At 49.3% G+C, this 13532-nt stretch overlaps 2 protein-coding genes across 8 annotated transcripts; both read right to left on the bottom strand.

Moving 5' to 3' along the window:
• Window positions 1–26: 26 nt before the first annotated feature.
• On the bottom strand, window positions 27–4609 carry SF3B4 (splicing factor 3b subunit 4). Its single transcript, XM_033860266.2, has 6 exons — window positions 4494–4609; window positions 3892–4020; window positions 3096–3638; window positions 2322–2528; window positions 632–805; window positions 27–428 (listed from the first exon to the last, which is right to left on the bottom strand). Exons 1-6 carry the CDS (start codon window positions 4525–4527, stop codon window positions 241–243), a joined length of 1275 nt encoding a protein of 424 aa, XP_033716157.1. The 5' UTR covers window positions 4528–4609; the 3' UTR covers window positions 27–240.
• A 771-nt stretch (window positions 4610–5380) lies between these two features.
• MTMR11 (myotubularin related protein 11) lies at window positions 5381–13444 on the bottom strand. 7 transcript variants are annotated; one of them, XM_073808299.1, is made up of 17 exons: window positions 13305–13438; window positions 12851–12941; window positions 12287–12408; window positions 11992–12052; window positions 11236–11378; window positions 10686–10800; window positions 10422–10557; window positions 10084–10171; window positions 9834–9922; window positions 9624–9748; window positions 9100–9166; window positions 8837–8907; window positions 8135–8301; window positions 7665–7838; window positions 7097–7279; window positions 6369–6662; window positions 5381–6066 (listed from the first exon to the last, which is right to left on the bottom strand). In XM_073808299.1, exons 1-17 carry the CDS (start codon window positions 13368–13370, stop codon window positions 5920–5922), a joined length of 2139 nt encoding a protein of 712 aa, XP_073664400.1. In that variant the 5' UTR covers window positions 13371–13438; the 3' UTR covers window positions 5381–5919. The 7 variants fall into 7 exon arrangements, with proteins under 7 accessions (XP_073664400.1, XP_033716140.1, XP_073664407.1 ...); XM_033860249.2 differs by having other exon boundaries at window positions 10686–10764; XM_073808306.1 differs by having other exon boundaries at window positions 12037–12052.
• Window positions 13445–13532: the final 88 nt, after the last annotated feature.

Here is a 13532-nt window from a genome sequence, read left to right as displayed (position 1 = left end):
TGCCAAGTTAAACACCACAAAGAATAAACAAGGAGTTTAGTTTTATTTTCTCTGTGCATTTGCAAAACACTTAGGACTGACACAGAAAAAAATAAAACCTCCTGTGAAAAAAATTACACTTACAAAAGGAGGCCTGAGAGGGATTAGCGCCTTAGTCCCTGGGAGCTACAGCAACTCTGATTGGTCCAAGGAAGTGAACAGATATTGGGAGGCTATAACAAGAGGAAAGGCAACGAGAAATCACTGAGGGAGAGGGCCTCGAAGTGGGCCTCGAGGGGGAACTGGAGGCCGGGGAGTGGGTCTGGGTGGAGGGAGGGGCCCCCGCTGGTAGCCATAGGGTGGAGGTCGTGGAGGGCCAGTGTATCCATGAGGGGGCATCAGTGGAGGAGGTCCACGCATGCCATGCGGAGGCATAGGACCTGGGTGACCTGCAGGAAGAAAAGGAAAACTTAGTAAAAACAAGAAACAGGAGACAGTTCACACTGGGACAATGCAGAGAGAGGACAGACAGGGAGACAGTGAAAAGAAATCTAAGAAACAAAAGTAAGGAAGTGCAGTGGATAAGAGGTGTGACAAAAGAAGCTGCAAGAATGCCACGTGAGGATGAGGGAGGTGGCTACAGCCTACTCACCCATGGGAGAGCCGAACGGAGGCCCTCGGGGGGGCATGCCCATTGGAGGAGGTCCAGGATGAGGCATTCCAGGTGGTGGTCGGGGTGGTGGCTGCCCCCCAGAGCCAGGGGGCCCAGCATGGGGGTGTCCTAAGCCATGAGGGCCATGGTGGGCCAGCTGCATCTGAGACATCCCTATGAGAACAAAACAGACACAAAGAGAAAGGAGACAAAAGGAAGTTAGACAAGAGGGCAAAGAAAACGAGACAGGAAGAGAAGAAAATGGAGAAGCAAGTGACATCAGGAAGAAGAGCATGGAAAATAAGGCTGGTAAAAAGTGCCCTTATCCTTGACTCCATTCCAAGAGAACAAACCAACCAACTACCCAATCAACTCCCTGCCCCCTGCAGCTCACTTGCTCCTTCCATGATTTAGGCACTGTAATAGTGCTGCAACAGTACATAACAAATGGCGTGATTATTCTACGGAGTAGGATTTGGGAAGGTAACAGAGATGCTGTCTGAGCGAAGATCTAATTCTAAAGGATGAAAAGGAATTTTTCAGGTGGACAGCAGAATGGGAACAGAATATTCCAGGCAGAAAAGATTAGCATGTGCAAAGCATGTGTATGATCAACAGCATAGTATGTGAAAGGAAATCCAGTAACTCAGTCATCAGGAGCAGCGTGCAGTCATAGGAGTAAGGGGAAGGAGCCTGATGGTGAAAAGCCTAGAATGCTACGGCAGTGAGTTTGGGTTTCACTCTGTAGATAAAAGGGAGCAACACAAGAATTTTGAGCAAGGGTGTGTGAACATCTGTATTTTAGAAAAATTACTCTGTGGAAGTCGATGAAAGGTAGACATAATTAGAGTTAAAGTGTCAGGATATTACTACAATAAATTAGGTGTGAAATAATGAGGATATGACAGCCTGAACTAGGGCACTGGCCTAGTGGAGGTCGATGCCAGATATAAATAAGACTTGGTATTAAGAGTGGGGTGACAGGGAATAGTCAAACATAACTCCTAGATTTCTGAATCAAGCACCTGAAAACAAAGAAAACTAGAGAAAGAATAGGTTTGAAGGGGAATGGCAGAAGAATGGAGCTGTCCATTAAACACCAAGATTAAGGGTATGGAATGTTAATAACCATGGAACAGAGATACAGATCTAGGAGGCATCAGTGTACAAATAATGGAACTATGCAGAAAAGAGAGCCAAACACAAAAACCTAGGTACAAGCAGAGAAAAAGGAGCCCATTAAGGTGGATGAGATTAAGGATTCAGAGAGATAGATGGAGAATCCAGAAAAATCAAAAGAGACAAGATTTTCAAACAGGAGGACATGGCCAGTTTCAAGTATAGCAAAGGTCAAACCAGATAAGGAGCAGAAGTGTCCCCTAGACCTGGCAATTAGGTCACTGCTTTTGGGTGGAATTCAGAGGAGAGAATGGAAGTAAAAGTTAAGGAAACAAAAAATAGCAAGTATAGTTATACTCTTTGGTAAAACTGAAATAAGAAATGAAGACAGGGTGGTAGTTGTTAAAGTAAACAGAGTAAAGTATCTTGTATTTACTTTTACAAAAGAATGTCTGAAAGAAAGGAGAACTCTGGGACTATTTATTATTGCTGAAGGACAAAGAGCAGCAGCATAAGTGGTGATAGAGCTCCTCTACCAACATTCCTCTCCTTCCCAGCAAAGAACACCCACCTGGATGGGGCATCCCACCCGGTGGGAATGGGTGAGGATGTGAGTGTCCATGTCCAGGATGTCCAGCCCCTGGGGTTCCTGCTGATGGGGGGCCATGTCCTCCAGCTCCAGGAGGCATAGGTGGTGGGGGCATGGCTGGGGGTATCCCAGGTGGAAGGGCTCCAGGAGGCGGTACTGGTGGTGGGAAGGAGCCAGGAGGAGGCATGCCTATAGAGAAAATGTAAAAAGAGTTAATGACAGTGAGAAGAGAGTGCCTTTAGAGAGCCTGTTCCAATCTGGCCTCTCCAGGAAGGATGAGCTCTTTCCTCCTCCTCCCAGCTCTCTAAAGTCAGAAGCAATGCTAGATGACTCAAACAACACCTTCTGGAGAAACTCAACAACTTGCTTCCCTCCACAATCATCCCTCCACAATCACCCCTCAATCCCTTTCTTATCACTTACTGACTCAATGTTCTTCCCTTTCCAGGTTCTTTTTCCTTCTCCTTACCTGCCAGCCCCCCAACCCAAGACAAACATGTTTTTTTTGTTTGTTTGTTTTTGTTTTTTGTGGTACACAGGCCTCTCACTGTTGTGGCCTCTCCCGTTGCAGAGCACAGGCCACAGACTCCGGACACACAGGCTCAGCGGCCATGGCTCACGGGCCTAGCCGCTCCGCGGCATGTGGGATCTTCCCGGACCAGGGCACCAACCCGTGTCCCCTGCATCGGCAGGCGGACTCTCAACCACTGCACCACCAGGGAAGCCCCCAAACGTATTTTTTATCAAAAGCTTTACCTGGTGGAGGAAGCCCAGACCCCAGTGATGATACCACAGGATTCGGAGCAGAGGGTGGAGGGGGTGCATCTGCAAACAGCTGATGAGGGCGGTCAGCCTGGGAGAGTGGGTTCTGTGCTGCCAGAAGTCGTTCAGCAGCTGAGCCATGGCGTTCACCTTTGGAGTCCTTCTTGAAAGCATAGGACACGGTGATTGGGCGGTTACAGAGGTACTGCCCATTCATGGCCTCAATCGCTGCATCCGAAGCATCAAATGAAGCAAAATTAATAAAGGCATAACCTTTGGAGTTGCCTGTGTCAGGGTCCCGCATAATCTTGGGGGTTTGTAAGATGACCCCAAAGGCGCTAAAAGTATCATAAAGCAACTTCTCATCGATCTCTGGGTCCAGGTTCCCAATGAAAATGTTGGCCCCCACATCCAGGTTTTTGTTGTGAGCTGATGCCTTGTTCACCCGTATTGGTTTCCCATAGAGTTTGATCATGTTCATGATCTTAATGGCATAGTCAGCATCTTCCTCACTCAAGAATTCCACAAAGCCATAGCCTGGGGGAGTGGAAAGAAGAGGTTAACAAGTGATTCCAAATGAGGTATAACTCATTTGCCTTCTGAAGCACAAAAAACAAGAAATAATAATCTCACTTCAACTGAGAATGGTTCCAGAAACAAACTGTGAGTTAGGCTTAAGAGAAAAAAATCCTTAGTTTGCTCATTCCAAGACAGCTATGAATACTGCTGGGGGCCTCCTGGAGCAGCCTGTCCCCTCAAAACATAACTGCAATTCTTGCCATGTACTCACCTTGGTGCTGACCAGTGACTCTATCCTTTGGCATGTGGGTGTTGACCACTGGCCCTGCCTGGAGAAATAGCTCCCACAGCAGTGGTTCGCTAACCTTCTCATCGAGGCCCCCCACATACACAGTGGCATCTGGAGGACAGGATTAGGAGGTTAGGGCAGAGATGAGAGGAGATAGGGAGGTAACGGGAACATGAAGATGGAACCCAGGCGGGGGATTTGGGGGTTGAGACAGGGTATAGGAGCAAAGAGGGAAAGAGAGAGAGAAAAAAAAAAGACGTTAGCTTAAGCCCTTACACCTCCTCCTTTCCAGAAAACAGATAAACTTCTTAAGTCTAACTTAGAGTTCTAGAGCAAATTCACTTCGTAACTTTTCTTTTTCTTTTTTTTTTTTTTTTTGAGTGGGAAGGCAGCAGGGGATTGGACATAGCATCACACCTACAGGCCTCAGCCTGCACCCGTCCATCCCGTCCCCAGCAGGCATCGGGGTAGGTCTGGCACCCTTCGGAACGGCCCAATCTCCCGCCCCGGAGGAAACACTGCTAGCCCTAATCGGGGCCCCCCAAACTCCCTGAGTTCATTCCGGGCTTGTCCCCTCCAGTCACCCTGGTTCCGCTCGGAGATCGGCCCGGCCGCCATGGCGAAACAACTCCCGCCGTCTCCAGACAACGATCCCGCCCCCTGACCTCAGTCACAACTTCCACTTCCGGGGCGAAAGCTGACGTAAGGCTGTGGGCGGGCCCTAGGCAGGGGAGGAGCCGGAAGCGGCCGCGGCCATCTTAGGAGCCGCTGATACTTGAAGCGGCGGAGGTGACGGCGTTTGAAGTGCGTCTGGGAGTTGTCAGGGCGGGGCAGACGAACGGAAACGCCCAGACCCTCCTAAGGCAGTGCTAGACGTTAAAGGGTCACACTGCTCGCGAAAATGTCAATTCAAAAGCTGAAAGAACAAAACTTCACTTTTCATGTATTTTGTAGCCTTCTTTCGTTTCCCAGAGAAGGGTGTGCTGAGGAACCCCCCAACGCAAGGCGTGGAGGCAGCTGTCCGCCCCGACCCGCAGCCTTTGGACAGATACGGCCTCACAGCCCCGGCCTGGGCTTGAGGTATTTCGTTTTTCCTCAGCCAGGGGATTGCGGAAGGTCTGAGCTCGCCTAGGCGTTATTGCATAGAGAGTGAGGGGAACATGAGGCTCAGAGGTGGAGTGATAGCAAAGCTGAAGGGTGGTTGACACAGAAGCCCAGAGTCCTCTGTCTCAACGTCCAGAGCGCACCCTGACGCCCAGCAACGTCTGGGTGTCTTTTGACCCATCTGCACGAAAGAGAGAACCCAAATTGCCTGTGAATTCTTCAGAGCCTCCCCTGACCCATCCCCTTATTTCCTTAGCAATAATATGGTCGGTACCTTCCTCTCTTGGGTCACACCCCCTTCGCCCCCCCCCCCCCACCACTCTCTTACCTAGATTCCTTTATTCAGACACAAGAAACAATGCCAGCAGCGTGTATAAATATTGTGCTTTAATGAACTCCTTAAACAGAAATGTCACGACAAAAATATACAATTGGAAGAGACAGGTTGTCTCCCATACCCATGGAAAACTGTAAAGGAAGAAGTAGAAATCGGAATTACAGGAACAGCAAGAGGAGGTGAGAAGGAGGTCTGTAGGCCATCTTGTTGACACTGATAAATGGTATCTCTGATCTCACAATTTACCAGCTCAATATCCAAAATTTCCATCCAAAAGGGATGGCATTGCCCTGAAAAAAGGATGCGATCATATTCTGGATTGTTTTTGTTTGTTTTCGTTTCTTAATTCTTCAAATCACAAGAAACTATTTAAACCAAACAGGGCAGAGTAAGAGTTGGATAAGGTCAGCACCACCCATCTGCAATGGAAACTCAAGTCAGTGAGCTTGTTTAAGGGCTGACGTATGAAAGCTGAGGCAGCAAGACCAGGTAAGAAAATTGAAGGATTAGACAAAACTCTCCCTCACCCCAGACCACCCTCTGCCCTGCCCATGAGAAAGCCAGCAATTTCAACGGGACTGGGACATAATGGTATTTGGATTTCTTTTCTTGGAGTGATCCTCAGGAGATATTCTTGGTGTCCATTTCCTTAATAACTCCTGAAGATGGGCTAGCTCAGCCTGAAGGCCAGAGATCGTGGGAGCTGAGAGTCCCATCTGGGGAGGGGGTGAAGAGAGGCAGAGAGGAATATTATTTTAGCTGCAGCTCTCTGCTCCTGGCATCCTTAATTCTCTTTCCCCCTCCAACTATGCCCTAGTTTCCACTTGATATTAGTCGCAAGCAGTTTCCCCACACTCCCAGACCTATCCACTTTGATACCAACAAGAATGGTACCTCATTTCCCAGACCCCCAGCCCTTTCTCTTTCCAGCTCCTGGAAATATCTGGTTTCTCCTAGAACTTCTGGTTCAGCAGTCAGGCCCCTTCTCCCACTCCCAGTCCCTGTTTTTCCTTCTCACCTGGACCTCAGGCCTTCCCCTCAGGTAGCAGCGTCTCCAGAGCCTGATTTGGGGTCCCAGATATCCAGGCAGCAGCAGCCCTGGGGGTAAAGGGCAAGCTCCCCAATGTGAGGGGAGCCCCCACTCCTGATCAGCCAGGCTTTCAGAGGAGATAGCAGGTCGAGGGAGCCAACGAGAAGAGACTGCCAGCAGGGAGGGACTGTCCCGCCAAGGACAGAGCTGATTCAGGGGGGTCAGGGCCCCTCTAGAGAAGAGCCACACGGAACTGGGGGGCCCAGGAACCATGAAGCTTGGCTAAGGAGGAAAGGGAAATCAACTGACAACCTAGAAAACTGATGACCCCAGTTTCCCCAAACTGGGTCAGGAAGGAATGTCCAGCTGCCACTCACTCAACACTGCACGTGTGATCAAACTACCAGCCTCCGCCCTAGAACTCTTTATCTGCTCTCCTTATTAGCCTTCAGACTAGGCCTCAGGACTGATTCAAGTTGATTTTAGGGAAACATAAAAATGTTTGCGTGAGACAGGAAGACTAATAAGGATGAGGAGGACAAAAAAGATGCTTTATGTTAACTTTAGGATTTCTGTCTTCCTGGGGACAGTCAGGTACTATAAATGCCTGCTAACAGAAGAGGAGTGAGGACCTCAGACACTGTCTTTTCACTTCTCACCTAGTGGGATGAGCCTGTGAGAGAGTCAGAAGAATTTAGGAACTTTAGACACCTCACCTGCTGTCTAGGGAGCCATGAATCTGGGCAGTGTTCTGGGTCATAGCCAAGATTATGGAACTGTAGTATCTGTTCCTTGCTGTAGCGTAAGTCCCAGTCCCAGACAGATAGCTGTGGGTTAACAGAGTTCCCAGCTGGGGGCTGGGAGTACCCTGCAGTATAGACTTGTGTATAGGTGTTGAACTGGATAGAGGAAACAAGAAAAGGATGGTTAAACAAACAAAAATATATAATCCTTCTCCCAAGTCTAGAGAGAAATCATGAAATTCTCATCTCTTAAGAATCAGATATAGGGTGAAAGTCCCTTCCTGAAAGTGAGCATCAACCTCCCCCTTTCCCATCCACAGACCTCACTTTTCATAATCAAGACTAAACTTCAGAGAGTAGTGGGATTTTTTGGGGGGGGCGCACTGCACAGCTTGCGGGATCTCAGTTCCCCAGCCAGGGATTGAACCTGGGCCACGGGAGTGAAAGCCCAAAATCCTAACCAGTAGCCCACCAGGGAACTCCCAGAGAGTTCTTCTTAATGGGGGGAAAAAAAGACAAGTCAAAAATGGAACTCACTGACCTGTCCACTCTGCTTTCCACGCTCCCAGGGAGTGTCTCTCAAGAATGTAAGGGTGTCAGGAACCCTGACGCTGTCATGAAGAGCAAGAAGGAAGAACTCAGAGAATTCAAACTCAGCTGGAGACTGCTGGAGGAGCTGCCAGACGCAATCAAGGAAGAGGAGAAACACTGGGGCCTGAGAAGAGGGAAATTAAGAGGTTGGAAGGGGTTATGGGGACCTAAATGGGGAGGATGACAAAATAACAGGGGATGAGGGGCACAGGAACAGAGGACACTAAGGAGGTCAGGGAGTGGAAATCTCAGTTGAGGTAGGGGGTTGTGGTCCCTCACTCATCTGGGTCTCCCTTCAAGCTTAGCCCAACCTCAGAACCCTTTGGACCTAATTCACCTCCGATGGATTTTACTATTTAATTTTCTCATCCCCGTACTTCTTAATAATACTCTCCCAGTACCCTCCCCAAACATTCTCACCTCTTCACTGGCCCCAGTTCCCCCAAGTCGGGTCAGGAAAGGATGTCCAGCTGCCACCCACTCTCGCTGCACTAGTGATTGGAAGCCAAGCAGTGTCCGGGCTTCAGGGGCTGAAAGCAGCTGGACGAGTGAAGAGAGGAGGCCATTGAAATCACGATCACCGCGCTCTGGGTGATAAAGAGGGATAAGGGACAAAGAAGGAAGGCCAAGAAACTAGGGCAGAAGAGAGTGAGAAAAAGAAATATGGCAAGAGGAAGTGAGCAGCACAGAGGGGGAAAGTTTGAGGTAAGTAGGATTGAGAGGGCACATAAAAGTGAAGAGAAAACAAAGACTTTGAGTGATTCACTTCATACACTCCACTGAGATAGAAATACCCAGCTTCACATGTAGGAAGCAGAATCATAAATGTCCAACCAGCTTCCACATTTTCCTTCCCACCCCAACCCCAATCCCCATCCTCTGATGGAAGGACAGGAACAGAGGGCTGAGAACCCCTCTGTTAGGGACCACAAGCTTAGTGGGGAGGCAGAAGTAGCACTGAAGGATGAGTTAGAGCTGATGGGTAGTTCCTAGTAGAACGAGAGGATGCTAGCACTGGGAGGGGACAAGGAAGCTTTATAGGTCTCCCTCCCTGAGCAGAATCCAGTCAGGTGAGTAAAGAGAAAAGGCAAGGAATGGAGTGGGTTGGCCCAAGAAACTCACCTTGAAGTACTACAGAGCGAACCCTGGATGTCACTAAGACTGAGATGTCACTAGCCTTTCGAAGACAAGACCTGGAGGAGTGGGTGAGGAAGAGAAGGGGAGAATAACAAGCCTGGAGGAAGGGAATGATGGGTCAGGGGATACAACAGAGACAGACTCCCAATTCCTTCCCCCTCTCCTTCTAAGGAGAAACAAATAACAGTCTTCTTGGGGAACCAAGGAGAAGAGTTAATGGAAGACCATTTAGGAGTCAGAGGGAGTACCTGACGTAGTCCAACCATCGTGTTCCATCCAGAGCTGAGAGCCATTTATCCTCAGCCACAGATGAATCTGAGAGAGAGTAGAGGAGTCAGAAGGGCAAAGAGATCAGGAGAACTGGAAGTTCAGGATCCAGAATTAAGAAGGGTCAATAATAAGTTGGGTAGTGGTTGGGTCTGGGGTTAGGAATGAGAAGTAACTATAAATGGCTATGAGGTTTCTACAATTAAGTTGTGGCGATGGTTGTACAACATTGTATATACAATGAAATGCATTGAATTGTACACTTAAGATGGGTGAAGGGTGAATTTTATGGTACATAAATTATATCTCAATGAAGCTGTTTAAAAAAAAAGAATATCTCGGGGTCAAAAAGACAGGAAATCAGTGAGTCTGTGGGAGATGGGAGTTGAGTAGAAAACTAAGGATCAGTGGGTTGAAGGGGTACTCATCCACAGCAGGCAAAAGGGTAAACCAGGTTAGGGTCAGCAGACCTAGAGATGGGGTAAGGGGTCATAGTTTATCTCACCAGGCAGGCAGAGGGCCCTCAGCCTCAGGTGGGCAAGTTGGACGTCTGCAAGACTGGGGAGCTCATCCATAGTGTCTACCAGGACAATGTCTGAATGCCCAGCCTGGAACATCGACTCCACTACTCTGGAGGGGAGAGAGTCAGAAAGTAAGGGAAGCTGTCTGCCCTGAATATCTAACGCTTGATTCTTCTCATCAAACCTCCCCTCACCTGATATCATCCTTGTTGGGGTCACTGGCTGTATAGAAGCCACCACAGCGGAGAAGATCACTACCCCCAGGGTGATGCCAGGACAGGCGCTTCATGTGGATGAGAGAAGGATCATTGAGGGAGAAACTCCTAGCCCCACCCTACCCTTGCCCCCACACTGACCTCACAGGGATCCCCTCCCTCCACAATGACCCGTAACCTCCCATGACCCTCTAATTCCCAACCGTTACCCTCACCCTCACACACTGACCGGTCCACGGCTCTGATGGAAGTGGCCAAATGCTCTCCTGACCTCACTGTCCAGAGTTCGGTTAGGGACCCAGAAGTAACGGGGGAGGCTGTGAAATTGAGAGTTATGTCACAGCTTGGCTCAGTGACCTCATTATAATGCGAACCTGTTATTACAAGGAAGCTGCTTAGGAGGGGATCATTCCAAGGGATCTCAAGTTTAGAGATCTAGGAATTAAAGGGGATAGCTTTGCGGATGTCCTAGGAGGCTGGAGTTTGTGGGAAGTCCTAGTTTTAGAGGATCAGAGAAGTGTGGGAAGATTGAGGGGGCAGCAGGGGTTGGGTGGACTGGGGGATCACCTGGTGGCTACGTCGAACCTCTCGTTGACAGTGCTGACCCTCCAGCCCCTGGCCCCCTGCTTTTTTCGCTCAATCTCCCAGTCTTCTGATGTCTCCAAGAGGGGAATAGGTGGTTTTCTGGAACCAGAACTCTGGCCTAGGGCAGGAGGGAGGCACAGAGGAGGAGGAAGAGGAACCAGAGCCAGCTCAGCTCTTTTGCCTTCAGCCAGCTTCTACTTTTTCAGACTCTCTACCCTTTCCTTATCCTAAAGCCCCCACACTCACCAGCCTTGCTCAGGGTTATCCCTGCATACTGTTGGGCTTGACTGTTCTGAGCTCTGGCTTGGACAATGGCCATGGTCACCTGTAGAAGAAAGGACATCCCATCCTTTGTCTCAGACTGAAGTGAAAAGAAGGAAATAGGGCTCATGTGTTGCTCCACTGTCTTTGCTGCCAATAGAGAAGAAAAGCGAAGACAATCCCTAACGAAGGGAGCTTCCACAGGTCATGGGGACTGGAGTCAGGGGAACACATTTAGGACCAGAGAATGACAGAATGGTAATTCTGGGAGGAATCTTGGGGATAATCTTATGCAACCCTCCCTGTTTTTCAAAGGAAGAAACTTGTCCGCAGTTACACTCCTGATAATTGGCAGAGCTGGGCTAGAATTCAGGCCTTTACTCTCATTATACTATCATTTTAGTCACTCCTTGAGAAGAGAAGCAGAGAGAATGATGAGAGGGATCTTGGGAGACAGGGGACTATTGGGAATTTCCAGGGAAAGGATGCCAAGGTTCTAAGGGGAAGAGGGGTCCTTGGGCTGGAGGCCTCTTACCTGAAAGGCCTGTGGCTCTAGTCCTCCAGCCTCAAAACCAACTCTGAGTAGCCGGAAGTCTTGGCCATGAATCAGAATCTCCTCAGGGATAAATTTAAGCAGGGACCCTGGACGGAGGAGCTGGACTCGGGACAGGCCATTCACTGAAGTCAAGAGAGAGTGGAGTGAAGTAAGTCAGAAAGAGAAAAAAATACCGTATGCTAACACATATATATATATGGAATCTAAGAGGAAAAAAAAAAAAGGAACCTAGGGGTAAGATGGGAATAAAGACACAGACCTACTAGAGAATGGACTTGAGGATATGGGGAGGGGGAAGGGTAAGCTGTGACAAAGTGAGAGTGGCATGGACATATATACACTACCAAACATAAAATAGATAGCTAGTGGGAAGCAGCCGCATAGCACAGGGAGATCAGCTCGGTGGTTTGTGACCACCTAGAGGGTGGGATAGGGAGTGTGGGAGGGAGGGAGAGGCAAGAGGGAAGAGATATGGGAACATATGTATATGTATAACTGATTCACTTTGTTATAAAGCAGAAACTAACACACCATTGTAAAGCAATTATACTCCAATAAAGATGTTTAAAAAAAAAAAAGAGCTAGAGAGCGGTACAGCCATGGATCAGGGTCCCTCTAGGAGGAACTCTTCCAGCCCATCCCACTCCATCCACTCAGGCTGTCCTCTGAAAATAAAGGAAGGATGAGGGGTTCCAATACTCCCAGTGAGCCCCTTCACCAAGCTCCCACACTTACCAGCCTCTAATCGCCCAATGTTGGCCAGGGAAAAATCATACTCACTGCTCAGGGGAGTCTCCTAGAGGAAGCACATGAACTGATGCTAAAGACATCTGAAGTCTCATTCTTTGTCCTACCTTGGCAGCCCTAACCTCCCTAGAGATGGTCCCCATGGACAATCCCTGATACTCTCAGAAGACAGCCCTTAAGCATAACTCTCACTTTCTCACTTCCTGTAATGTTTGTCTACATCTTCTAGACTCCCCTACCCACTTCCCACTAGTTGTCCTTTGCGCTGCCCTAACCTTCTCACCTCACTCCGCTGCCATCCACAGGGCTGGAAGGTGACCCTCAGGTTGCTGCAGATCAGGGTTCCAGGCAGTTCAGGTTCCAACCCTTTCCTCACCCCTGGGGCCCATGCTAGGATCTGCTCCCCTGCAGGGCAAGAAGGGAAGCCAGGTTATGACTGTTCCCAGTACTGCCCACACTTGTATACACCCACTCCTCTCAGACAGGAGGATCTAAAGAGGGAAGATTAAGATCCTCCCCTAACCCCACTAGAATGAAAGCTTAGGAGGAGAGAATTTATATTCTTTTACTCTAGAGCCTAGAAAGTGCCTGGGACATAGTAGGCACCCAAATATTTATTGAATAAGTAAATGAGAAGAGGAGTAACAGGGTCAAGAAAACAGAGGGACCATCAAGGTCCAAGCTCCCAGCCAGCCCTGGACAGAGAAGAGAGCAAACCTCAGGCAGAAGCACTTTGAGCCAGGAGAGGAGTACAGAGGTACCTTTGGTGAGGTTTGAAACAAGGTCTGAGGAGCATGAAATTTGGAGGAGTCTTTGGAGATCAGAAGTATTGGAAGGGCATTATTACCTGGGAGGCATCCAGAGGCCAGGCAGCTGCCAAGCTGATGACTCCTGGGCTCTGGCATCCCACTCCCCTGGACAGACTTTGGTCCAGAGAGCTGCGAAGGGTGTAGGGTTAATCCCTAGGCCTCTCCAATCCTGGGGTCTGGGGTTACTTCAGCAACCACCTCTGGAGGCCTACACTCAGACACTCAGGATAAACTGAGATCAGTGGCTGTGGGGAGCTCAGCACGGTGCGGGGGGGGGGGGGGGGTGGCAGATAGTTAAGGGAGGAGCTGGTTAATGGATAATGAGACAATGAACTTGAAACTGCAAAAAAGACCAAGCTCCATCAACTGAGGTTGATATGAGACACACCCTCCTCCTCCTCTAGATCCTTTTCTTCCCTCTTTCTCCACACCATCCCCATTCACACCCTCTTGCCAATGCCCCCCTCGCGCAAGCCCGTTTCCTCTCCTTACCCCCATCTCTGGCTCCTCCTTCTGGGGGGTGACGTTGAAACTCTGGCCCCGGCCCCCCCACCACATTTCTCTGGCTCCATCCGGGGATGGAGCGGTCAAGGGTGGGAAACCTCGAGGATGCTCAAGCCCCTTGGGGAGAGGCTGAATCTTGTAGATGGGAGGAGGGAAGTCAGGGAGAGGGGCAGGAGGAAGATTCAAGGGAAAGGAGCATTTAAGGTGCAAGGAGCA

Source organism: Tursiops truncatus, chromosome 1 (assembly GCF_011762595.2).
Source record: "Tursiops truncatus isolate mTurTru1 chromosome 1, mTurTru1.mat.Y, whole genome shotgun sequence".
Taxonomy (NCBI): Eukaryota; Metazoa; Chordata; class Mammalia; order Artiodactyla; family Delphinidae; genus Tursiops; species Tursiops truncatus.
Note: the sequence above shows the minus strand (reverse complement) of the source record. Positions and strands in the feature narration are given on the sequence as shown.

Excerpts from the sequence above, each read along its gene's own strand:
- MTMR11 (XM_073808299.1), bottom strand. The coding sequence starts at position 13,370 with ATGTGGTGGGGGGGCCGGGGCCAGAGTTTCAACGTCACCCCCCAGAAG. Across the intron at positions 12,053-12,286 it reads GTGGATGGCAGCGGAGTGAG|GAGACTCCCCTGAGCAGTGA; the intron begins GTGAGAAGGTTA and ends TGCTTCCTCTAG. Across the intron at positions 10,558-10,685 it reads GATAACCCTGAGCAAGGCTG|GCCAGAGTTCTGGTTCCAGA; the intron begins GTGAGTGTGGGG and ends CTCCTGCCCTAG.
- SF3B4 (XM_033860266.2), bottom strand. The coding sequence starts at position 4,527 with ATGGCGGCCGGGCCGATCTCCGAGCGGAACCAGG. Across the intron at positions 3,639-3,891 it reads AGTCACTGGTCAGCACCAAG|GCTATGGCTTTGTGGAATTC; the intron begins GTGAGTACATGG and ends CCACTCCCCCAG. Across the intron at positions 2,529-3,095 it reads GTCTGGGCTTCCTCCACCAG|GCATGCCTCCTCCTGGCTCC; the intron begins GTAAAGCTTTTG and ends TTTTCTCTATAG.